The sequence below is a fragment of the Pseudopodoces humilis genome, chromosome 18 (genome assembly GCF_049639895.1).
Source record: "Pseudopodoces humilis isolate 2021_Gansu_Grassland_sample_001 chromosome 18, ASM4963989v1, whole genome shotgun sequence".
Lineage (NCBI taxonomy): Eukaryota > Metazoa > Chordata > Aves > Passeriformes > Paridae > Pseudopodoces > Pseudopodoces humilis.
The window spans coordinates 3,940,879-3,964,971 of NC_142217.1; the positions used below are offsets into that span (position 1 = coordinate 3,940,879).

Below are 24,093 nucleotides of genomic sequence, written 5' to 3' on the forward strand. Positions count from 1 at the left end.
GGGGTGGGGACATGCAGGCTGGGACACACAGTGCTGGTGACAAGGCAGTGCTGCTGAATGAAGCCAAAATGGTCCATCCTTGTGGAGCTGTGCCTGGAAATCACCTTCTATTCCACACTGCCAGGCTGTTTCAGCTCCTGGGAACCCTTTCTCCCCGTGCTGTGGCTCTTGTTTCCTTTTATAACATCGGTGTAAAGGGCTGGTTTTGTCCAGACCAGACCTCAGAGAACATTTCACTTCTGAGACAGAACAACTTCAGCCCCATTTGATCTGTACTGTGAGAAGACAGCTTTATAAAACCCTGGGTTTTTAGCAGACAATCAGTCCAAAGTCACACAGTGAGAGCAGCTCTCTTGGAGCCCCTTTCCTTGGCAGAGCTGGCCCAGAGGCTCAGGGTGTCAATGATGTGCTGGCAGAGAGGGCACTTGCTGCTGAGTGCCTGTGGGGCCCTGCATGCTGGGGGAAAGCTGCAGAGCCTGAATTATCCCTCATTTTTTTCACTCCTGTAGTGAAAAGGAGAGTTTTGACATGCAAATCTTTTCAGGTGAGCCTCCACAGTCCTGTTTCCAATCCTTCCACACCACAGGCAGGCTGAGAAGCAGGGAAATCCTTTTGTCAGTGGGAATTGTCACTCTGCTTGTGGAATTTCTCTCTCCAGCTTGTGGCCATGTTCAGATTTCTGCTCTGGAATTTCTAGAATGTTTTCCTTCCCTTTCAACCTCCCCCAGGTGTGGGCCATCCCAACATCAAACCTAGTGAAGAAGGAGGAGAGGCTGTAGGTCTGAAGTGGTGGGAACAGCTCCCTCACTTCCAAGCAGGTTTCCTTTTAATGGAGGTGTAAGATAAAAACTGAAGTGTGCTCCCCCAGGCAGCAGCTGTGCTGTGCTTAATGAATCCCTGGATTTTTGCAGTGCCTGGAAAATGCTGCTGGGATCAGGGTCTTGCACTAAGGGAGGGGATTGCTCTGCTCTGGCCTCACCTCGGGCCTGGGGCAGCTGTGAATGCCACATCATCAGAAGGATCTAAAGCTGTTGGAGAGTGTCCAAAGGAGGGACATGGGCATGGGGAAGGCTCTGAGGAGCAGCTGAGGCACTTGGATTGTTCAGCTGGAGAAGGAGACTGAGGGCAGGGCTCAGCAGGGGCTGCAGCTCCTCCCGAGGGGCAGCTCCGGTCTCTGGGGCAGGAGCAGGGAACGGCTGGAGCTGGGCCAGGGCAGGCTCAGGCTGGAGATCAGGGAAAGGTTCTTCCCCCAGAGGTGCTGGCACTGCCCAGGGAATGGGCACAGCCCTGAGGCTGCCAGAGCTCCAGGAGTGTTTGGACACTGCTCAGGCACAGGGTGGGGTTGTTTGGTGTCTGTGCAGGGCCAGGGGCTGGACTGGATGATCCCTGTGGGTCCCTCCCTGCTCAGGATATTCAGGATATTCAGGATATTCAGGATATTCCATCATTCTGTGATTAAGAACTGTGTCCAAAGGGCAACAGTTCAGAAGGATCAGACAGAAGGTTCATCCCATTTTTCTGTGTGTGGAAGGGAATGTGATACAGTGAGAGGTGTCTTCTGTGAGCTTATGCTGTGAATTCACATTAAACACTGGAGACCGACTGCAGATCTCCAGAGTGGGAGCAAAATGTGTCAGCTCCAAATCCACCTGCCCTGCTCCCAGGCTGTCTAGACTCTCAGGTTGTGTGTCAGTCCTTGCTGTGAGGCACAGGGTTAACCTGTACCCACTGCTGGGTGAGGAGGTGGAGATCAGCTGTACAGGTTGGTACAATGGGGAGCATCACACAGAGGGAAAATGGCAACAGCTCACAGACTCCAAATCAGGGATGCACATTCCCTTCTGCCCCCTGAGGGCTCAGTGCCTACAGACCATGGCCATGCACAGGGAGATTTGACTCCAGAGGTGCAGTGAATCACAGCCTGTTCATCACCAGCATCTTTCCTAATTCCTGCTCTGTACAGCCTGTCCCAGCTGGATTCCCAGTGTCTGTAAGGAAACCCCACAGGCTCTCTGCTTTCAAAAGCTGTGTGAGCCCAGCTGAACTGAGCCCAGGAAACCAAGGGACAGCACCCCCATCTCTCCTGTGCCATGCAGGTGACTCCTCTGCTTCCTGCCTGCCCTCAGCACACACAGAAACACACCATGGCCATTCCCCACACAGGGAAATGTGGGGATTTATGGTGTGGGAGTGAAACTAACGCTCTATGGAAAATCTGGTTTCTTTCCTCTTTGCAGCTTAGTGCTCAGGTGAAGTCCCAGCCCCTCTGCATCCTGGGGTCTCTCCTGGGAGTGTCCCAGGGTTTGCTGCAGGACCAAACCCTGCTGATCACACAGTTGCTGGATCAGAGAGGTGCTCCTGGCTTAGACAATGCAGGGATCCCAGTCCAGGCAGTACCAGATCCTCGAGTTTCTCCAGGTGTGTCCATGGGATGTCTGCACTGCTCCCACTGATGGAGGAGCAGCATCCTGCACACCCTCTGTGGGCATTCTCTAAGCCCTTCCCATGGCATTTTGAACTGGCCTATTCCATCAGCTCTCTTAACATTAATTAGTTAAAATATGAATTAAATTCATTAAATAAAAAATATCTTATTTTTCCTTTATATTCAGAATCCCTCTGTTTTGTGTTATTTTAGGAGCTCCCTGCAGCTTTCTCCTTTTTGAGGTAATACTTCCCAGTTTTACACTTCATGTTGAACCTTCTACAGAGTAAGATTGAAGTTAAAACTCAAGAGTCATTTATAGGCTGGGCAAAAGTGGAGTTCTGTTGTCATCTAAGCATCACCTTAGTCATACACCTTAGTCAGGTGTAATCACCTCCAAATTTATATAGTTTAGTGTAGCATAAATTAGAGCAAAAGTCTCCAAAGCCTGAGGACAGAACTATCCAGAAATCTTTTAATTCCATCTCCACTTCCTGTGTAATCAGCAACTGCTGCATAGAGGCCACTGCTTTTTATATAAAGACATAAAATCCTTTTAATGAACTGCCTTGATACAACAAGGTTTTTTTGGTGAGCTGTGGATGAGTTAGGCAGCTTTTTCCTACCACTAACTCAGCTCAAACTGCGTGGGACAAAGGGGACCTGTCATCTTTTGTGCTTTGGGAAGTAGAAAAAAAGAGGTTTGCCAGGGTATATTTTAAAGCTGCCTTGTTTTCATGCTAAAAACAGCACAGATTGGATTGTTCTAGGTTGAAACAATCTGTATTTGGCATGGAGGAAGCTGGTGATGGCAGGAAATGAACAGATGGTGAGATGGGATGGACACAGCGGGGTTGGAAATGGGATCCAGTGTTGAGGGGGTTCTGTGGCTGCAGCAGCAGGCCTGAGTCACCCCCACCTCCCTCTTCAGCCTCACACATCAAACTCCCAACAGGAAATTCTTGAGGTTTGCCTGGGCATGGCCAGGGGTTCCTGTGAGATTCAATCCATCCTGGAATATCAGAAAGGGTCTGAGCTCCCTAAAGGACAAAGGATTCACAACATGATAAAACCAGGCTTTTGTTCTCTGTGTACCAAAGCACAGGAAGAAATTTGTCAGTTCATGGATTTTTTTGGGTTGGAAGGGACCTCTCAAGATTATCTAGAGCAACCTCTCTGCTCTAACAGGAGGTTTCAGCTGCCTGTCCAGGACCACATCCAGTTTGGTTTGGAGTATCTCTATGGTTGGAGACTTCTAAACTTCTCTTGGCAACCTTGTTCCAGTGTTTGACTGCCCTCACAGTAAAAAAAGGTTTCTTGGTTCAGATAGAATTTCCTGTTTCTTAATGTGTCCATTGCTTCTTGTCCTGCCAGAACCATCATGCTGGAATAAATAGCACCCTGACTGGAATTAGAGTCATAGAATCATTAATATTGGAGAAATACTCCAAGATCATTGAGTCCAGTGTTAATTACTGTCAGCCTTACCCCCTCCTACCTTCTCCTGAGCAATGGGGTTTAACAAGGGGGGTGACTATGAATTGGGATCTCATCCTCTCACTGAGGGATTCACCCTGAGCTTTACCCTTCCTCTTCCCTCCCTGTGGCCACGAGCCAGCTTTGATTGGATTCTCTTTGCTCCTGCAGGAAGAGTTGGCACACGGATCGTGGGATCAATGCAAGGTGGAGACACGGAGGAAGATGTGAGTAACCATCTCATGTGTCTGCAGAGCTCCTCTGACAGGGCTTTAGATGCCAGCCCTCTCCTCAGCTGTAGAGACACCTTTTTACCTGCTGAATCCTCACACCCCAGGCCTGCTTTTCCCCTCCTTTCCAACGGCTGACACCTTTCCTTGGCATAGATGTGTATTTCCTTATTTTTCCTTTGTTCTTGGAGCCTGTGTGCTCTGTGTGCTTTACCATCCTGCAGTGCAGAGCTAGTGGCACACAGGCTGCAGGAATGCTGTTGTGAGCTGTGGGGCAGGTTTCTGGGAAGAGGGACCAGTGCAGTGCAGCAGGAGTTAAATACATGGACCTAAATCCCCTTCATTGCTCTAAGAAGTCCCTCCTTGGAGCCCTGTACTGGCAGAATCTGTCCTCTGGGGGATGGGGCAGGGATGAGAGCAGGACTGTGAGCTGTGCCCTTGAGGTTCCTGCTGCCCCAGGGCTCCTGGCCTTGCACTGGGTTGTGGTTTACATGTGAGTGGACAGTGTGAAAGGCACACACAGGTTTGCACAGGAGGCACTTGCTGTGCCCAGCCTTTGGCATCCATGGGCAGCCTTTCTGTGCCCCTGGGCACACCTGAGGGGCCACAACTGCACCAGGAAGCTGAAGCCAGCTGCTGGGATGTGGTTGGCATTTGCAGTTAGCTCTCCCCAAAAAGCTGCTGCCATCCCAGGAGCAGTGGGGCTGTTCTCTCCAGGTGATGCTGGAACACTGTTTTGGAGAGTGCTAGGAGACAGTGCAACTGTGGTGCCTGTGGGTTTGTGTTTGAGCCTGTGCTGCTGTTAATTCCCAGTGTGGATGGAACCTTTCTGTCTCAGTCCAGCAGACACCCCTCAGTGCTGCCTGTCTCAAGGAGGGGAGCTCAGACATTTCTGGGAATCTCAGAATGGTTTGAGTTGGAAAGGACCTTAAACCCCATCTTGTTCTACTAGACCAGATTGCTCCAAGCCAACCTGACCTAAAACAATTCCAGGCATGGGGCAGCCACAGCTTTTGGGGCACCCTCACCTTGTGTCTTGGAGAGGAACTTGCAGCCCATGCTCTGCTCTTTGCTCCTGCCAGCGTGGGTGTGGTGAAGGCTGTTGTTGGCTCCTGGACATCCAGACCCATTTCTGGGATGGGCAGAGTGCTGTGTTGGGGGTGAAGATGTTGTCACTTCAGTCCCAGCACTGCCTGATTGTCCTCAGCAGTGTTACTGACAGGTTTGGACTGTCACCCTCTGCCATTCCTGTTCCCTTTCCCTGCTGGCAGCTCTCTCCCTGCTGGCACAGCCCCAGGGATGGAAAGCCAAAGCCTTCAGCCTGTGACTTCCCTCAGCTGCAGCCACTTCAGCTGTCTCATGGCTGTGCCCTCTGACTGCAGCTTCTCAGAGCTCAGGGATCTTTGCAGGCCTCTGTGTGTCCCAGATTAGGGGAAAAAAAAAAATTAATCAGGCAATGCAAAAATCAAAATAATCATAAGTTGCATTGCTGGCTAATCTATTGCAGTCACAATTAAACTTCAGAGAGAAGCCCCTGTTGAATAAAATGCCTTCAAAAATAGATCAAAAAGTTTATAGATATTGTGTAATAGATTATATATGGATATTGCTTTTCTGATGATATCTACTGGTTTTGCAATCACTGAAGCAGCTTTGAACCCTCAAGGAATTGATGGAGTTAGGAAGAGCCAGCAGTGTGTGCCTGGCCTCTGTCACCTGCTGGTGTGGCACAGGATACCTGAGCTGTGCCTGCCTTCTCCCCTGCTCTCAGCCTGGGTACTTTCTGTTTTCTTTTATGTTCTTGTGCTTTTTTTTCCTGCTCTGCCTCTCGTGTTCCCACTCTGGCTCTCCAAGGGGACCCCAGCCCCGGCACGGCCAGGCCGGCGCAAGGCACAGGTGGGTTCCTGTCCTGTGGTTCATCACCATCCCCTCACCTCTGTGGTCTCACAGCAGCTGGCACCTGAGTGCCACAAAGCCTGCCAGGCTTTTAACAGCCCAGAGCCAGCAGGAGTCAGGGGATTTGTGTCCATCAGCCCTGTGGGGTGGGGAGGGAGGTTTGCAATCCATCGGGAGTGCAGCGGGACACCGGCGCTGCCATCCCTCACTTTGGGCTGGCCATAGACTCTCATTTCCTGTCCTGCAGGATGACTCAGGGGATAGTGAGATTGATCTGGATGAAGATGAAGATGAGGAGGAGGAGGAGGATGATCTGGAAGATGACAGCATGGAAATCTCCCCAGGCAAATCCAGTCTCCGAGCAAGGAAGCCGGAGCCACTGGAGCAAAGCGATAATGACTTCTGACCCGTCAGTAGCAGGAGGCCTCTTGAAGCACAAACTTTGGAGAGGCCAGGAGCTAATACCCTGCTGTCTGAAAACTGTGTCAGTGTGAATCCAAAAGTTGGTAAATAATGTTCATTAAACCTGAAAATTAAACTTGGATTGCCAGGTTTGTGAATCTCAAAGCATGAGCAGTTTATCCATACTGAGAATCACAGTAATGTGCACTTATTTCCATAATTGCACTAAACTGTGCACTGCAGTGCCAGAAGTCTCACTCCAGTGAGCATCGTGTGCCTGATTTCCCTGCATTTTATTATGTCCAAATAGATTTCTTTGGCTTAATAAAACTGGATGAAAAGCTGCTCTGGGAATGCATTTCAATTACTTTTAAATCTGGCTTAAATCTATTTATCCTAAGCATATCCTTTACTTAATCAAGGGCTTGTCTGCACAAAGAGCAGCACCAGGTGGACTGAAGGAGTGGAATTAAAACTGGACAAGTCTCCAGGGACAGCTCAGAGCCCTTCCAGGGCCTAAAGGGGCTCCAGGAGAGCTGCAGAGGGACTTGGGACAAGGGATGGAGGGACAGGACACAGGGAATGGCTTCCACTGCCACAGGGCAGGGATGGATGGGATATTGGGAAGGAATTGTTCCCTGGGAGGGTGGGCAGGCCCTGGCACAGGGTGCCCAGAGAAGCTGTGGCTGCCCCTGGATCCCTGGAAGTGTCCAAGGCCAGGCTGGATGGGGCTTGGAGGAACAGTGGAAGGTGTCCCTGGCCACGGCAGCAGGGGGGAATGGGATGGGCTTTGAGGTTCCTTCCAACCCGACCCATTCTGTGATGATCTGACCCCCGAGACCAGGCCCAGCCTCCCAGTGTGGGCTGCAGTTGCAGTCAGTTTTCCAGTCCTGTACTGAAGGCCCAGATGGAAAAGTGACTCCATACCTGGTGTGCACAGAGCCAGAGCCTCTCTCCCCAGGCAGCACTGCCACCCAGCCTCCAGCACAGCCAGCAGCCATTTGGCAAGGCCACTGCTGGTGGTGCAGGGGCTTGTGCCAGGAGCAGCAGCAGCAGCAGCCCCTGTGCCACTGAATTGAGCTCTCAGTTCAAATGTCCTGCAGTGCAAGAGCAAGGCTGCACCAGGCATCTTCTCATCCAAGAACTAATTTATTCCTGAGTATTTACATCTGCAGAGCTCAGCCCAGTGTTTGTGGGATCAGCCCCCAGGTCCCTGCAGCAGCCACTGGCTGCCCTGAGTGTGGCACCGTGTCCTGGCTGGGCTGGGGACAGGGGACAGTGGCTTCAGGGGGCTCTGAGGGTTCACAGGGTCACCTCAAACCTGGCACCTCTGGAGAGTCACTGGCTCTGCCACACACACCAAGGTACCACCTTTGCACTCCCAGTCTAAAGGTGACCTGCTAGGGACAGACCTTGCAGCTGGGACACCCCAAAGTCACAGAACACAGGTGACAGCAGCAGCAGGAGATCCAAGAGCTCTATCCTGAAGCTGAGAGGCAGAACTTTGAGCTGAGGCAGTCCTGGTGTAGCACCAAGATGTGCTGGGGACAGCCCAGCCTCGGGCAGTGCAGTTCCTCTTACATTCACCCCCCTACTCCTCCATTTTCCTGAGGACTCTTTATTTTCCAAGGTCTTTCTAGACAGTTCCACTCCTATGCCTTGGGTTACCTCACTCTTGCACAGAGAACAGCTCTACCAACCACTTCAGGTGTGTCAGCCAGGACCTGCTAGTGCCCAGGGTCACAGCACCACACCCTGAGCAAGGCAGCAGCAAATCTCGTGTCCATCTGGGATTTCAAGGGGAGCCAGGGGTGACAAAGCACCAGGAAGATCACAGGAAGAGTTGCTGCCACCAGCAGATAAACCATCCACAATCGAGGTCTGGCATGTGGAATCTGCCCCTCCTCACTCCTTTTTGCATTTCCCCCATTTCATCAGGGCCTGGATGAGCCCAGACACGGACATAACACATCCCTCAGCTTTCAGCATTGACCCTCCCACGCTCCTGACCCAACACCCTCGGTCCTCCTGGGCCGTGCCAGGAGCTCAGGAGCTTTCCTTGCCCCAGTTCTCATCCCTGAGATGGGCACCAAGGAGCTCCCTGCAGTCAGCAGGGCAGAGGGACCCCCGGGCCCCCCTCGCTGCAGCCAGGGCCCCTCACACGTCCACGACGCAGTCGGGCGAGTTTGTCCGGATGGTGTCCGAGATCACCTTGGCTCCCGACTGCCCAATGCGATTCCCCTGCAGGCTGGGAGCAAAGACAGGAGCTCAGGCTGGGGCGTGAGGCAGGGCTGGGGGACAGGAGATGCTGCCCTGCTTCACCCCAGCATCACCTGTGCCAGGACCCTGCTCAAGGGCACTTTGGGAACCCTGGGGCAGCCAAGGGAGGAGCTGGAGACAGCCCCGGACAGCTGGAGGGGCTGAGCCACCTCTCCCCTGGAACGTTCTGGTGTGTATCTGTCTCTTGAGGTGGTTTTTGGCCCAGAGGCATCCCTGGAGAGGCACTGAGGGGTCTGGAGCTGTGTGGGAGTGGTGGCTGTCACACTGGGAGGAGCACAGGGCGCCCCTGCCCTGTGGGGCAGCCAGGAATGGGCAGTGCTGGCAGTGAGGAAGGTTCTGGATGGTTCCCATGGTCTCCCCCACCCACTGCAGCAGCCACTTACTTGACATAGGTGAGGCCGTGGTTGCCCTTCAGGGCGGTGGCGATGCAGATGGCTCCGTCCATGCCCAGGGAGTTTTCCTGCAGGCTGTGGGAGGCAGGAGGGTCAGACAGCACCAGGAGGGAATGCATGGGTTGGGCATTGGGAAAAGCCACCTGCTCGGGGTTTGCCCTTCTGAGAACCACTGGCTTGGCCACCCCGTCGCTCTTCCCTATGTCTGGAAAGGACAGGGAATGTTCCTGGCTCAGCCTGGCAGTGGGATACTCACTTGAGCCGGCGGAGGCTGCGGTTCACCTTCAGCGCGTTGGCCACGGCCTTGGCCCCCGCCAGGCCCAGGGAGTTTCCCCGCAGGCTGCAAAGAAAGGCAGGGGTGAGGAAGCAGGGACAGCTCTGAGATCACCCTGCGAGGGCAGGACAGTGCTGAGCCAAGGGCCAGGCTCTCAGACGCCCCAGGGATCAGTGGCACAGCCGTGGGCACTTGGTGGCCCCACGGAGCTCTTACTCCAGGATCTGCAGGCTCTTGTTGACCATCAAGGCTTCTGCCAGGGCTTGGGCACCGGCCGCGCCAACTGAAGCCACTTGCAGGCTGCAAGGGAACAGGGACCCTTCAGCACTGTCCTGAGGTGGCCATGGGGTGTTAATTAGGATAATTAGGCTGTGGCACCAGGGTCCTGCTGCAGCCTGGGTACTCACTGGAGATCTGCCAGGGTGGTGTTGACCTTGAGTGCAGCGGACAGGGCGGCCATTCCCTCGTCTCCGATGGCGTTCTCCTGCAGGCTGGGACAGAAGTGTTGTGTGTGCCCATGGCCTGGGAATCAGGAGCAGGGACAGGGCAGCCAGCACAGGGCCCAGCATTCCCAAATGGCTTGGGAGAGCTCCTGGGCCACAAGACATTCAGAGCATCCCTAGCCAGGGACACGCAATGGGGACACAGCCAGGGACACACAATGGGGACAGAGGAGATTTCCAGGGCCTAAAGGGGCTCCAGGAGAGCTCCAGAGGAACAAGGGTTTGCACTGCCAGAGGACAGGGATGGATGGGATATTGGGAAGGAATTGTTCCCTGGGAGGGTGGGCAGGCCCTGGCACAGGGTGCCCAGAGAAGCTGTGGCTGCCCCTGGATCCCTGGAAGTGTCCAAGGCCAGGCTGGATGGGGCTTGGAGCAGCCTGGGATAGTGGAAGGTGTCCTTGCCATGGTAGGGGTGGCACTGGACGAGCTTTAAGGGCCCTTCCAGTAGTGCCCAGCACCGATCCACCCACGTCCCCACTTACTCGAGGCTGGCCAGGCTGCTGTTGGACTGTAGTGCTTGTGCCAGGGCCATGGCTGCTTTGGCCTGGATGAAGTTCCACTGCAAGCTGCAAACAGGAGAAAATGAGAGGTGAAGCCTTGGGCTGTGAGAGAGCCCTGACCCATCCAGGCTCCACATCCATCTGCACCCAGGATGTCACAGCACCCCTCCCATGGAGTGACCCAGGGGTGCCACTGTCCCAGCCCGGAGGGGCTGAGGGCCAGGAGAAGTGTCCCTGGCCATGTCCATGCAAGGGGCTTCAAACCCAGCCAGGCCCAGGGGGAAACTCACTGGAGGGACGTGAGTGCCCGGTTCTCTTTGATGGCCAAGGCGATGGCCTTGCCCCCGTCATCGTACAGCAGGTTGGCCGCCAAGCTGGGGGGACACAGGAGTCAAGTGACACGTGAAAAGCTGGGGACAGCTCCAGGGGGGCACCATGAGGGTCTGGCTGCCCTCCTGGGGCCCGTGGCACTCACTCCAGCTTCCTGAGGGTGCTGTTGCTCCGCAGGGCGCGGGCGATGGCGGGACCGCCCTCCTTGCTGATGGAGTTCTCCCGGAGGCTGGGGAAAGACACGGGGCTGGGGAGGAGCAGCCAAGGCAGGGCTGGATCAGCTGCTCCCCCACTGCCCCCTCCTGCTCTGGGGCTGAGGCCATGGATTGAGGAGAGCAGCTTGTCTGAGACCACCCCCAGCAGCTCCTGCAGCTCCGTTCCCTGTGTTTCCTGTGGGCTCCAGGGCTTTTTGCCAGCCTCCCATCCCTGCTGCCATCCAAGGCTGAATGAATATTGTCCCAAAGGGAGAAAGATAAAGACAGAGAGAAATTCCTCACAGCTGGAGGAGGGAGCAAAGCTGCTTTCAGCATCTCAGAGCACTTGTGGAAACAACCAGGCACAAGCCCAGGCTGCTGGAAAGCTCCCAGGTCCCAGCAGCAGCTTTTGGCCAGGGTGGCTGGAGGGACTGTCACTTACTTGAGGCTGAGGAGTCCCTTGTTGGAGCAGAGAGCTGCTGTCAGCGCTGTGACCCCTGTGCTGCTGATGGAGTTGCTCTGGAGACTGAGACAAACGGGGAGGGTGTGAGGATGGGCCAGTCCTGGCATCACAGCTGGGCTGCAGGGTCATGTTTGGGGTGCAAAGTGCCCCTTTCACTGAGGAAAGGGAACAGGGGCAGGAAGGAGCAGCACTGGAGCATCAGGGGGGGCTCAGCCATTCCTGCTGACTCAGCAGCACCAGCCCAGCAAGCAGAAGGGACAGGGTTTGCCAGCACTTCAGGGCAGCCTTGTCACCTGTCACCGAGGCTGCTGCCTCAGCTGGACATGTGGCTCCCATGGGTTTGGGATCCTTGTCACAGGGACAGAACCAGGGCTTAGCCACTCATCACCAGGAGCCATCAGCCCTTGTCTCCAGGTGCTGTTCCCATGGGGAATGAAGGTTGCACCATTCCAGCCTGACTCTGCCAGGCCCCATTACCTCCCTCCTTAGCCAATTCCCAACACTTTTGAGAGAGAGAACATCCAAAGCTACTGATTTCCCCCAAGCCAGAATAAGAAGTCATCACTGGGTTTTAGGATTAATTCTGTCAGTGCCCCTTGGTGCAGGCAGGGCCAGCCTGGCTGCTGCTGGAGCTGCCTCATTGTGTTCCAGCCTGCACATCCAGGGAATGTGGAGTGGGACAGACACGGGGAGGAGCTGAGGGCTTGAGGGGTGGCAGATTTTGCTGGAAGGAAGAGGCTGGGCTCTGTTGTCAAGGAGGGGGAACTTACTCAAGGCTTTGCAGGCTGTGGTTCACCCTGAGAGCTTCGGCCAAGGCGATGGAGCCGTTGTCTCCCACTGAGTTGCTCGAGAGTCTGAGACAGAAGAAGAAGTTTGGAACTGGCAGCAAGGGATTCACCTCCCCCAGGCTCTTCCTGCTGCAGCAACGAGCATGAACTCGCTGCCACCTCATTCCCCACCTACGTACACCTCTGTTCTCGTGCCTGGTTTGAGCTGGAATAGCTTTTAATGTTTCCCCAGCCCTGCTGCAGAGGGATCTGCCAGAGGGGAAATGGCTTCTCCTTTCTTTATGTGGCTCCCTGCATTCCTGGAGATACAGAGAGCATCTCCAAACCTCCAAACCCTCCTGCCTGCCACGTGCTCCTGCCCCTTTCCTGCCATTCCTGCCCACAGATCCCAGGATTTGTGGTGTTGGCACAGCCATCCCTCCACCTCATGGTGCTCACATCAGCTCCCTCAGGCTGCGGTTCTGCTTCAGCGCCTCCGCGATTTCCCGGGCGCCCTGGGCTCCGATGGCGTTTTTCTGCAGGCTGCAAGGGTGAGCAAGGCACCTGTGAATGGCAGGTGCCACATCCCCATCGGTGGCACTGCAGCCTGCTGGGGGCTGCAGGGGGACACCACGTCCGGGTCACTCACTGCAGGGTCACCAGCCCGTGGTTGGTCAGCAGGGCCTCAGCCAGGAAGGTGGCCCCGTGCTCCTTGATGGAGTTGTGCTGGAGGCTGTGGGAGACAGGAGTGAAGCCATGTGTGGATGCTTCCAGGGGCTGCAGGGCAGTGCTCACCTGCCCTGGGGTTTGAGAAAAGGGTCTGACCCCCAGGCATCCCTGACCAGGAGTGTCCTTCCCTCCTCTCCCATGGGATATTCCTTCTTCCGTGAAACAGCACCCTGAGAGCTCCCGTGCACAGAAGGACCTCAACCTGAACCTCAACCCCACCCCACTGAAGCCAAGAGGCAGGAGAATCCCAGCTCTCTGGCCCAGGGCAGTCCTTGGGTCTGTGCCAGCTGCACTCGTGTTCACTGCCCAGCACTGACCCCGGGTTTGCCCAGGATGTCCCCATGTGCTGGCCCTTGGAGCTTGGGAAAACCCCAGTGGGACAGAAGAGGGATGGAAGGGAGCCTGCCCTGGGGATCTGCTCCAGGAGGTGCTCCAGAAGTTGAGACTTACTTCAGGGAGAGCAGGATTTGGTTTTTTTTCAGGGCATCAGCCAGGGCTTTTGCTCCGGTGGGGCCGATGGAGTTGCTCCGCAGGCTGGGGCGGGACAGGCAGGAAAGCCAAGGTTAACAAAGCCGGACTGGCACAGGCCCAGTTTAATCCAGATGCCTCCACATGGCACTGCTGAGGTGGGACATCAGGCCAGCAGCTTGTGGTGGTGGCTTTAGGGGCTGGAGACCCTCCCCAAGTCAGGCCGGGCGGGATCCAGCCCTGCCGTGGCCGGGGATGGTTCCCAGTGGGAATGTGTGTCCCACTGGAGCTGGGGAGGGGGGAACACTTACTCCAGCACCGTCAGGCTCCTGTTCACCAGCAGAGACCTGGCCAGAGCTTTGGCTCCCTTGTTGCTGATCTGATTTTCTGCCAAGCTGCGCAGAAGAAGGAAAATCTGGTGTTTTTCCAGGGCCTGGCATGTCCCAGGACACAGCTGGGATGGTGAGCAGAGAGGGGCCGTGGGGAGCACTCAGTTCATGGCACAACCAAAGTGATGGATGTTCTCCTGGGGTGGGCACCAGGCAGGGACGTTTCTGGGCATCAGATTAATTTGTGTTCTATAAAGGAGCTCAGATGGCAGCATGGGGAACTCTGTGCAGCCTTGGGGAAGAGCAGCAGGTGGGGAAAGTGGGAACCCATCTGTCTGGGATGAGGCATCTCCCTGCATGGGGGTCAGGAGCCTGTCCCCTGTCCCCTCCCTGCTCCATGCAGAGCCTCGAGTGTCCAGCACTCTGCTGTGACCTTGGGAAGTGGTTTGTTGGGATAACCCATGGATTTATTGACATTTTTTTAGGAACAGTGAGGAGGCAGCAGGGAGGGGATTGTGTGGGGCTGTTCTTGTCATCAGGCACCCTGGGGAGCCAGTGGGAGAGACATTCTTGGGGACCCTCACCCCGGCTTTGCGGTGCCCCCAATTCCCCAGGACATCCCATCCGCCCTGGGCTCCCACCTGAGCCTCTGGATCTGGCAATCCTTCACGCTCAGCACACTGCCCAGCAGCTCCATCACATCGTCCTTAAACTGGTTATTGTCCAGCCTGCACAAGACACAAGAGCAAGAGCAAGGGTTTGGAGAACAAAGTGGAGAAAGGATGATCCCCACGACATCTGCCTCTCCCAGGGGGAGAACTCAAGGACAAGCAGAGCTGACCCAGTGCCACCCCCAGGGTGGACAACAGGTGGTGGACCATTCTCTGCAGGTGGACAACATTTGGTGGACCCAGGTCTCCACTGACACCTGGGACTGTGAGTCACAGGGGAGAGAACTCACTGCAGCCTCCAGTACTTAGAAAGGACTTACAACAGGGAACAGTTTAAACTAAAGGAGGAGAGATTTGGAGTTAGGATGAAATTCTTCCCTGGGAGGGTGGGGAGGCCCTGGCACAGGGTGCCCAGAGAAGCTGTGGCTGCCCCTGGATCCCTGGAAGTGTCCAAGGCCAGGTTAGACAGGGCTTGGAGCAGCCTGGGACAGTGGAAGGTGTCCCTGCCCATGGCAGGGGATGAGACTGGATGGGCTTTGGGGTCCCTTCCAACCCAAACCAATCTGTGATTCCACAGCCACAGCCTGGAATCTCTCCTCGCTTCTCCCGGTGCAATCCCACCAGGACTCACCTGAGGTTGTGGCAGAAGAGGAGCTGGGAGAGCAGGCTCTTACAGACATTGTAGGTGAGGCAGTTGGAGAGGTTTGTCTCCTCCAGGCAAACATCAGAGACCTGCAGGAGATAAGCCAGGGCAGAGCAGTTCATGGGGGTGAGCATCCCGGCCAAGCTCTCTCTCCTCATGGCCTCCTCCACAGCCTTGGCGGTGTCCGTGTGCTGGATCTCGTGCAGGCAGCGCACGGCGTTGACGGCGCGCGAGGAGACGGCGTGCTCGGCGTTCAGGCAGCCCTGCAGGACGCCGATGGCCTGGCTCCTGAGCCCGCCGTGCTCGCCCTTCACCAGCAGCCACCCTGACAGCAGCTCGTTCACCTGCGGGGACAGGAGCCCCGAGAGGAAGCGGATGAAGATGTCCAGCTGCCTGTCCTCGGCCTGCAGCGCCCGCTGAACGGCGCTCCTGAAGTGGCTGAGGAAGCCCAGCCTGGGCCAGGACACGCCGCTCTCCGTGAAGAGGTCGAAGAAGGCCCGCTTGGCCGCCGTGTAGTAATAAAGAGCTGCCAGGAACTCCTGGATGGATAAATGGGAGAAGTAGTAGGCTGTGGAGGCCTGCGTGTCCTCCTTGAGCAGGAGGCGGGTGGAGAGGCTGCTGTGCAGCAGGGAGAGGTCGATGCCGTAGGCCTTCATGTCCTGCTCGTAGAACACGTGTTTCCTCCGCAGCAGCCCGCAGAAGGCCAGCCTGCCCAGGCTGCCCACCAGCTTCTTGCTGGTGTTCACAGCCTGCTCAGTCCTGAGGGTTTCTCGTGGCTTTTCCAGCCAGTCACCGCTCAGAGCCATTTTAAAATAATAGGAGTAGATTTCTGACAGGGTCCTGGGGACCACGGTCGCTTCTTGGGATCGGTCGCTGCTGCGTTTCAGGAAATAAGCGATTGAGGAGCCAGAAATCCAGCAAAAACTAGGAATGGTGCACAGGACGTGTAGTGACCTGTTAGCCCTGATGTGCTGCAGGACTTGGCTGGACAGATCTCTGTTGCCCAGGAACATCTGGTCCAAGAAGTCCTTCATCTCTGCAGCCCCAAACCCTCGGATTTCCGTCATCCGATCCACCAGCCCGCTGGGAATCTGCCTGGCCGCCGCCGGCCGCGACGTGACCCACACGGAGGCCTCCTGCAGCAGGTTACCCCTGATAATGTTGGTGATCAGGCTGTCCACTTGGATCTCCTTCTTGGGATCGGTGCAAACCACTGCGTTGGAAAAATCCAAGGGGGTTTTGAACTCATCCAGGCCGTCGAGGATGAGCAGGGTCCGGGCGGCTCCGGCCGAGATGGGGCCGGGCTCGGTGCTGTGAGGGCGGGCCGAGCACAGCAGGCGCTCGGCAGAGAGCTTCTCGTAGGTGTTGAGCTCCCTGAAGGTGAGGGGCAGCACGAACGTGGTGTCCCTGCTGATCTCCCCCTTTGCCCAGCTGCAGACAAACAGCTTCACCAGCGTGCTCTTGCCAATCCCGGCCACGCCGATGGTGACGGAGATCCGAGGGGGGATGCTGACTTTGGAGAGAGGCAGGAACAGCTTCTCCAGGGGGATGCTCTGGGATGTGTTTGGCAGGCCTTTGGTGATTTCCACCTGCAGGATGTCGTGCTCCTTCTGCTGGATGTCGGTCAGACCTTCCACCAGCAGCAGGTTGGTGAGGCGCTGCAGGGCTCCTGTCTCCAGGCCATTCCCACAGGAGCTCTGGAGGCTCTCCAGGTGCTTCTGCACCATGGGTTCTGCACAGACAAATGAAACAGATGAGGAGGAAGCACAAAGGCAGATGACAGAAGCTGCTTCACTTTTCTGCCATGCCCATGCAGAGGGAAACCTCCTAGAGCCCTCAGTCCTGGTGGGAAGGTACATGGCAGGGCTCAGAGGGCACCAGTGGGCCTAAAGAGCCCTGATCAGCCTCACAGTCAGTCAGGAGCCCATTTAAGCTCAGCCCTGGGCCTTCAGCCTCAGCTAAAGCTGTTTTGAGCTAGATCAATCCTGGACCTCATTGCCTGGTGGCCACTGGTCTGTGTCTGAACCTGCTTGCCCTTGCTGGGCCTGATCCTGACCTCTCGATTGACTTCCCAACTTGTCTCCATTCCTGCCTCATTGCCATGGACTCTCTGATGACCTGGACTCTTGGCTGAACCTGGTGGCCACCTCTGGAGCTGTCCTGCTCTCCTGGCTCAGGTACCACAGCAGAATGAAACCCTCCAGGGATAATGGTGTGAGAGATTCGGAGCCAACACCAGCCGAGGCTGGAGCCTTCCAGCCAGGAGGGAAATCAGGGAAACCTCTCCTGGCAAGAGGACTGCAGAGACAGCCTGGAGTTGGGGCAGCCAGCAGCAGATGGGGTCAGGGTCAGCTGTCCTATTCCTGTCCCCAGCCTGGGGCTGGGACTGGTGTGATCTGGACATTGAGGATGTTAAAAACTCCTCAGGCTGCCCAGAGAGGTGTGCAGAGGGGCCTGGAGGAAGGTCCCTCAGACCTGGCAGAGAGCTCTTGTCACCCCCAGCTCTGTGCACACCTCAGGGTGCTCCAGCAAGCACCAGGCCACCCCTGCAGCCCCCCTGGCTGGGTTCCCCACACAGACACTGGTGTGGGGGCAGAGCTGTGAGCTGGAGGTGTCCATGAAGCTCTGCAGGGACCGGGAGGTGTGGCTGTCCCTGCCAGCTGGGACATGAAGCTCACCTGCTGGGGAAGGGGGCTCGCTGCCTGCACCTGGGCAGCCCCCTTGGCCCTCAGGAGCTCCAGCCTGTGCAGAGGGGACGTGATGTCCTCCAGGAGCTGTGGGGAGATGGATCTCACCAGCTGCTGGCGGTACCGGTTGATGCAGACCCCTGTGGGACAGGACAGAGGGACAGAGGGACAGAGGGACAGAGGGACAGAGGGACAGGTGGGTCCTGGAGCAGCCCTGGGAATGAGGGGTGACAGGGAAAGGCAGCAGTGCAGAGCTGCCTCTGACTCTGAAGGTAGCAGGGGTGAGCTCCAGCCCTCCTGCCCTGTCCAAGCCCTCCATGTGATGATGCCATCCCAAAGCCCTGGCAGGAGGTTTTGTTAGGTCAGGGCAGCACCTACTGAAACTGGAGCCAGAGACTGAAGAACAGAACCATGAAATGGCTTTTTCTCCTGGAATCCAAACCCACGCAGAGCAAAAACTCTGAGCAAGATCATTTCTCTCCAGAGACAGCCATTCCCCCGGTGCCAGTACAGCACTGCCTGCATCTGCTCACACCTGCCTGCCCCACCTCATCCCATTTCTGACTCCAGAGCTCCCCAAGGTGACAGATCAGCCCAGCCAGCCCTCACCTTCCATCAGAGGCCTCCTGTGACATGGGCGGTCCTGGGGTGAGCAGCGCTGTGGTGGCAGCAGCAGGGTCCCATGGGCCGCCCCGTGTGCCCCTGGCCAGCTCACAGCACCAGCCAGGGCTCCTCAGCCCCTGTCCATGGCCCTGCTGGAGGAGGAGAAGCATCAGGAGCAGTGTGGGAGGCAGCTCTGAGCTGTTGTGGTGCTGGGTGTGGTTGAGCCAGGGGTTCATTGCTCAGCTTTTGGCTGAGTCCCCCTCACTGCAGGCCCAGACCTCAAGTGCTGCACACTTGGTGCCTTCGCCACCACCACGTGCACCTTCCTCAAGCAGCCTGAGGGTCACCACGGTCACCAGGGCTGGGAACTGCTTGAACATTCTTCTTCCCTGTGTTGTGCAGGAAGCTGTGGGGCAGCAGGCAGTGATGAAGGGCCTGCTTTGGTTTCAAACCCACCTTGCCCCCATCCAGAGCCTCTGTCAGGGCTTGCTGAGCGGGGCCAGCACCACATCCTGTTGCAGAGCTCTGAGGATGCTCTGAATCATCACCCAGAGAAGGAGAACCTACCTGCCCCCTCCCCCTCAGCTGCTGCCAAACCACACCGAGGGTTTGGTGTTTATTTTCAAGAAGTGAATCTGCTCAGAGTCCTGTTGTTCTCAAGCAGAGGCAGAGAGGGAAATGTCTCCGTGCCTGAGAGCGCTCCCAGCTCCACCTGTGTTGGAGGCACAGTGCTGTGGCCTCTCCACCAGCCCCAAAGTCATCTCCAGCCATGTCCAGCTGGGAACTCCTGAGCCCCAGGGGGTGGCTGACCACAGGAGCAATGCACACACAGTGTTGCAGTGTCCTGGCATTTTTCCTCCCCTCCACCTGCCCTACAGGATGCTCTGGATCCAGGTGAACCCCTCCATGCTGCTCAGAGGCTCTGAGGGGGTCCCTGCCCACAGCCAGCCTTGCCCTTGTCAAACCCAGCCCTGAGGGGGACATGGGCACTGTGGGGGCTTTGGTGCAGCCTCAGGGACAGGCACAGGTAACACTCTTTGGTCAAACCTCTCCTAGGGACAAAGCACAGATGTAGCTGGGCCAGGAAAACCTGGCGGAGTTTCTGATCCATGGTGTGAGGCCAAGGTGTTTGGAACCTCTCCTGTTCATCCTCTCTCCCAGGGATCCATGCTGGGGTTATTTCTCCCCCCAGAAGCACAAGAGTGCAGAAGGTGGAGGGACCTGACGCTGTCCCCAGGGCTGAGTCCCTCCCAGGCCACGGCAGACACGGGTGGCACGTCCCACAGAGTGAGGTGACAGAAGGTGCTGGGTGACAAAGCACCAGCCCAGCCCCACCTGCCCAGGGGGTTCCTGACAAGCCCCAGTGGGGCTGGGAGGTGGGTCTGAGCCCACTGTCTCTCCCTGCAGGCTGGGCTCTCACCCCCACGGGCAGTGCTGGTGATCCCACAGCAAAGCCCTGGCAGCAGCAGCTCTTCCTCATCCCCCCCAGGCAGCGGCCTGGTCAATGAAGAGAGCATCAATTAAAGCAGCTCAGGGAGCAATTCACAGCAGAATGTTCACCTTTTGATGTGTTCTTGTCTCTAACTGGCCTGGAAAGTTCAATTAAGCCTTTGCAGTCTCCAGGTCTGTCTCTGATCTGTGCAAGCCAGAGCACAGCCAGAATGAAAAGGGCTTTTGCTGCTTGCAGCGCTGCTCCCTGCAGCCCTTCCTCTGAAACGTGGCCCTTTGATGGGGGAAACCTGCTCCAGCACCAGGGAATGTTTGCTGCTCTCCTCTGGTGCTCCTCCAAAAACCAGCAGCCTTGGGCCAGCTCGTGCAGAGGCATCTCAGTGGGAGGATGAAGCAGAAGAAATAATGCAAGGGCTGGGTTTTTTCTTCTGGTTCCAGTAGTTTTGGGTGCAGCTCTAGCACCACAAGGGGCTGGAGGGAGTTACCTGTCTGAAGGGTAAGGATCAGCCAAATCCAAGCTCCATAACCCCTACAGAGATCCAGGTGGGTCCAGGATGGGACCCAGCTCATTCCAAGGCCGTGAGTCCTGCCCGAGGTGTCCGTCCTGCACATCCCGGGTGTGCAGCTTTGCCTGGCCACGACCCAGCAGTGTCCCACTGGCAGCCAGAGGAGCAGGGATGCAGCTTTGTGTCTGCCCTGCCCTGCCTGTGTCCCCAGGAAAATTGGGATAAGGGGCTGGAGGCTGTCCAGCCAAACTGGGGAATGGCACCTGCAAGCCCCAGGGAGGGAAATGGGATTTTTCTCGCCGAGAACTTGGCGTTAACACTTTTTTTTTTTTTGCTTAGTGTGGTCCAAAGGTTGAGCCCAGAAGAAAATCCTCTTTTCTAAGGATGTTTAGACAACACTGATGTGTTCTTCCAGCAAATCCAGTCCCACCATCCCTACATCCCACCCCATCCTGTCCCTGCCCAAAACCTGTGCTGGGAGCACTGTGCTGGAAGGTGCCCAGCTCGTGCACAGCAAATCCTCTCCCAAACAGCTGCTGTGGCTTTCACTGTGTCCATCCTGTTCCAGGATTCAGACTCCTGACACCAGAGAACACCAGAGGAGCTGGAAACAGCTGCTCCTGCTCATCTCTGGCTCTAATTCTGTTCACTCCTGGGAGCCTGACATGGCCAGAGCAGCAGGCAGGGAGCCTGGGATGAAGGGACACTCCTGAGGTGGCCACAGCATGAAGATGGAGACAAAGGGCATTTCCTGCCTCCCAGGTGTTCCTCCTGCCCCACACAGATCCATCACCCTGTGCCTTAGGAATGTGCTGAGGACCTGGGACCGTGCCAGGCCAGGAGCTGTCCCACAGCACCAGGACTGCAGCAGGTGACACTCAGCGCTTGGAAATGTGTGTTTGTCCCCCTGCAGGGGCTCGTGGGGAGATTCACCAGCAGCAGGGGGTGGTTGGCAGCTCCAGTGGGATTTCCCAGCTCACAGAGCCCTGGGGACACAACTGGGCTGGGGATGGGCCGAGGGTGCCAAGGTTAGACGGGCACCAAAGAGCTCCTGGATGGCTGCAGGCACCCACAGATGGAAAACATCCAAAAATGGACTGATCTACAACATTTACATAAGGTTAAAAGCTTTTTATACGAGCTAAAAATTGCCCCATCACACAGCACCTGCAGGAGGTGCCCACTCCAGCCCAGCTCCATGTCCCAAACACGCAGGAAACCTCAGCCTGGCCATCTCCCTGTCCATGTGCCACCACTGTGGGGTTCCTCCAGGCAGCCCCAAAGCTCTTTTTATTCCCCAAAGCTCTGAGCTGGGGCTGAGGGAGCCCCGGGAGCTGCTCGGGCCCCTTCACCTGCTCACCTTGGGCTCTTTATGGTTATTTCTCCTGACCTGATCCCACCTCGGAGGTCAGAGAGCCGCCTGGAAGTGAAAACATTTCCCAACACCTCCAGCTGTTCCCCCTCAGCTGAGCGAATCCCGAAGCCAGGATGCAGGCTGCCACCTTTTGGCAGAACCGAAGAGATTTCACATCGTTCATTTCTGCTCATTAAACGATGCCATAAAATACCTTCTCCATTATTACTCAATTATGACACTTGCAGACTGGCAAGTAACTCAGTTATCTAAGTTTACATATGATTTATATATTTTTTTTAATTTAATGCCAGCAAAATTTATTTTCAAATGGATTTTATGTCGAATTTAATCTCTTCCAGGTTTGAGTTTTGATTTTTTTTGTTTCCTTGAACCCCGACCCCGATAACAGGGCCCAGACACAGCAGGGGTTAAAGAGGAGGTGAGGGGCCATGAAGAGCCCCTGGGCAGGATGGCAGCAGTGCCAATCCCAAATCTCACCAGAAGAAAAAGGACAAATGGGTCTATGGGTGATTCCAACCAGCTAAAAATGAAACTGATTTTGGAGATGAGGTCCCTGGCAGGGCACTGCCGCACCTCACAAGCTGCAGAATGGTGGCTGATGCATTTCCTGAGCTCCGAGGATGCTTTACCACAGGTGTGCAAACAGCTGATTGAAAAGCAGATCAGCAAACAGCTCCTGCCCTTCCCACCCACCAGGATATCAGCAGGAAAATGGAGCAGGAGCTGCTGCCAGCCCGTCTGTGTCACAGCCCCAGCCCCAGGGATGCTGATGGATGTGGTACCCGCCCCAGAGACCTCCGGGTTTGGTCAGAACAACCTTCCTGAGCTTGCAGAGCGTCCCAAAGAGCAGCTGCAAGTTCTCCAGAAATAAATTCTTGTGCAACATGAACATCCCGAGTGGGAGGTGTCCCCTGGCTGCCAGCGATGCCATTCTGGCCTTGGAGAACTCTTCCAGGTGCTGGCCAAAGCCTGAGGGACAGGGATACCCCAGGGGTGACAGCAGCCAGCCTGTGCTCCAGCAGTCCCACATTTATGGGCTACACAGTGCCCAGAAGTGCCTAAATAACAGCAGGATTATGTCTGGTGCCCTGGCTCTGTGCCCAGCGGGGTGCAGGGCTGAGCTCCAGCCCCCCGACCTGTTCCTGTGACACCCCAGGGCCTGCCCCACTCCCTGAGCCGTGCCACAGGTGAGTGTGTCACTAATCTCTTCCATTTCTATTGGTGGTACATCTTGGAGTTTGTTTTGGATGCTTTGGAAGTTAATTAGTTCAGCAATGACTAATTAAGGGGAGGGGGAAGCTGCTGCACGAGGCTTTGGGCAGGCAGGACAGCCTGGCTGGGGCTGCCTTCATACCCTGGCAGGCAGAGCGGGCAAGGGGACAGAATCTGTGACATGTGCCAGGTCAGCTGTGCCATGCTGTGCCGTGCTGTGCCATGCCATGCTGTGCCATGCCGTGCCATGCCGTGCCGTGCTGTGCCATGCCGTGCCATGCCATGCTGTGCCATGCCATGCTGTGCCATGCTGTGCCATGCTGTGCCATGCCATGCCGTGCTGTGCCATGCTGTGCCATGCTGTGCCATGCCATGCTGTGCCGTGCCATACTGTGCCATGCCATGCTGTGCCATGCTGTGCCATGCTGTGCCATGCCATGCCGTGCTGTGCCATGCCGTGCCATGCTGTGCCATGCCGTGCCATGCCATGCTGTGCCATGCCGTGCCGTGCTGTGCCGTGCCATGCTGTGCCATACCAGGGACCTGTGCCTTGCAGCTCCCAGCCCAGTGACTCCATTCCACATCACAGCACCAGCTCTGCCGCCTTGTCCCCAGGTGGGACAGCCAAGTGACACCTCCCGTTCTCCCCAAGCCCCCCAAACCCCCCAAGCCCCCCCGTTCCCTACCTTGGCCCCGTGCCGCCTTGCCCGGCTCGCTGTGTGAGCAGGGGATGGGCGAGGGCATCCTGGTGCCGCTGGAGGATGCAGCCCCTCCGTGTCCCGCTCAGCTCCTTGTCCCCAGGGCTTTGCTTCCTCCTCCAGGGATGTTCAGGTGCGAGGTGGAAGCCACCCTTCCCTCCGGTGTCCCCCGCAGCTGATGGGAGCCGGGGCGGGGCGGTGCTCGGGGCAGCACCTGCGGAAGGTGGGTCCGGCTTCCCCCGCCGCTTCCAGCCCGGTGGTTTTTGTCTCTTTTTCGTTCGCTTCTCGCCCCTTCCTGCCCTGGGTCTCGCTGATCTTCCTTCCTGTCAGCGTGGGGCTGCTGACTGCACACCGGGGTGAGAGATCCGCCGAAACCCGGCAGCCGGGGCCGGCCCGCTGGGACGCTCCGTGCTCGGACACTTCCCCGGCTGCTTTCTCCCAAAAGCCACAAAACCGCCCCAACAACATCCAGACTGCTGCGAGTTCACTTGGAGCGAAACCGTGAGCTCACCTCAGCCTGGAAAAGCCGAGGGGTTTTGTTACACAAGCCCCTCACTGGCCAGGAGCGCTGGGAATATCCCATGGAAG

At 56.5% G+C, this 24,093-nt stretch overlaps 2 protein-coding genes across 4 annotated transcripts in view; one reads left to right on the forward strand and one right to left on the reverse strand.

Annotated features, from left to right (window-relative positions):
- The window catches only part of IFT38 (intraflagellar transport 38), a 55,204-nt gene extending 48,430 nt beyond the window's left edge, over positions 1-6,774 (forward strand). The window contains exons 11-13 of one of the 2 annotated variants that reach the window (XM_014252513.2): positions 4,073-4,128; positions 5,986-6,027; positions 6,275-6,774. In XM_014252513.2, the coding sequence (XP_014107988.2) occupies positions 4,073-4,128; positions 5,986-6,027; positions 6,275-6,433 (257 nt within the window). In that variant the 3' untranslated portion in view covers positions 6,434-6,774. The remainder of the gene's footprint in view (positions 1-4,072; positions 4,129-5,985; positions 6,028-6,274) is intronic. The other variant, XM_005522814.2, reaches the window with a different exon arrangement.
- Positions 6,775-8,031: 1,257 nt separating this feature from the next.
- NLRC3 (NLR family CARD domain containing 3) lies at positions 8,032-23,819 on the reverse strand. 2 transcript variants are annotated; one of them, XM_088064014.1, is made up of 19 exons: positions 23,494-23,819; positions 18,269-18,411; positions 17,651-17,799; positions 14,961-16,704; positions 14,300-14,386; positions 13,641-13,724; positions 13,312-13,395; positions 12,782-12,865; positions 12,592-12,675; positions 12,136-12,219; positions 11,345-11,428; positions 10,854-10,937; positions 10,669-10,752; positions 10,361-10,444; positions 9,783-9,866; positions 9,592-9,675; positions 9,358-9,441; positions 9,093-9,176; positions 8,032-8,677 (listed from the first exon to the last, which is right to left on the reverse strand). In XM_088064014.1, exons 2-19 carry the CDS (start codon positions 18,292-18,294, stop codon positions 8,587-8,589), a joined length of 3,189 nt encoding a protein of 1,062 aa, XP_087920140.1. In that variant the 5' UTR covers positions 18,295-18,411; positions 23,494-23,819; the 3' UTR covers positions 8,032-8,586. The 2 variants fall into 2 exon arrangements, with proteins under 2 accessions (XP_087920140.1, XP_014108001.2); XM_014252526.2 differs by having other exon boundaries at positions 18,269-18,414.
- Between the last annotated feature and the right edge of the window lie 274 nt (positions 23,820-24,093).

Bases quoted from the DNA above. Each gene is read 5' to 3' on its own strand.
- NLRC3 (XM_088064014.1), bottom strand. From the start codon at position 18,294: ATGTCACAGGAGGCCTCTGATGGAAG. The intron at 12,676-12,781 runs GTGAGTGACCCG...TCACCCTTGCAG, and splicing joins CACGGGCTGGTGACCCTGCA to CCTGCAGAAAAACGCCATCG. The intron at 10,753-10,853 runs GTGAGTGCCACG...GTGTCCCCCCAG, and splicing joins AGCACCCTCAGGAAGCTGGA to CTTGGCGGCCAACCTGCTGT.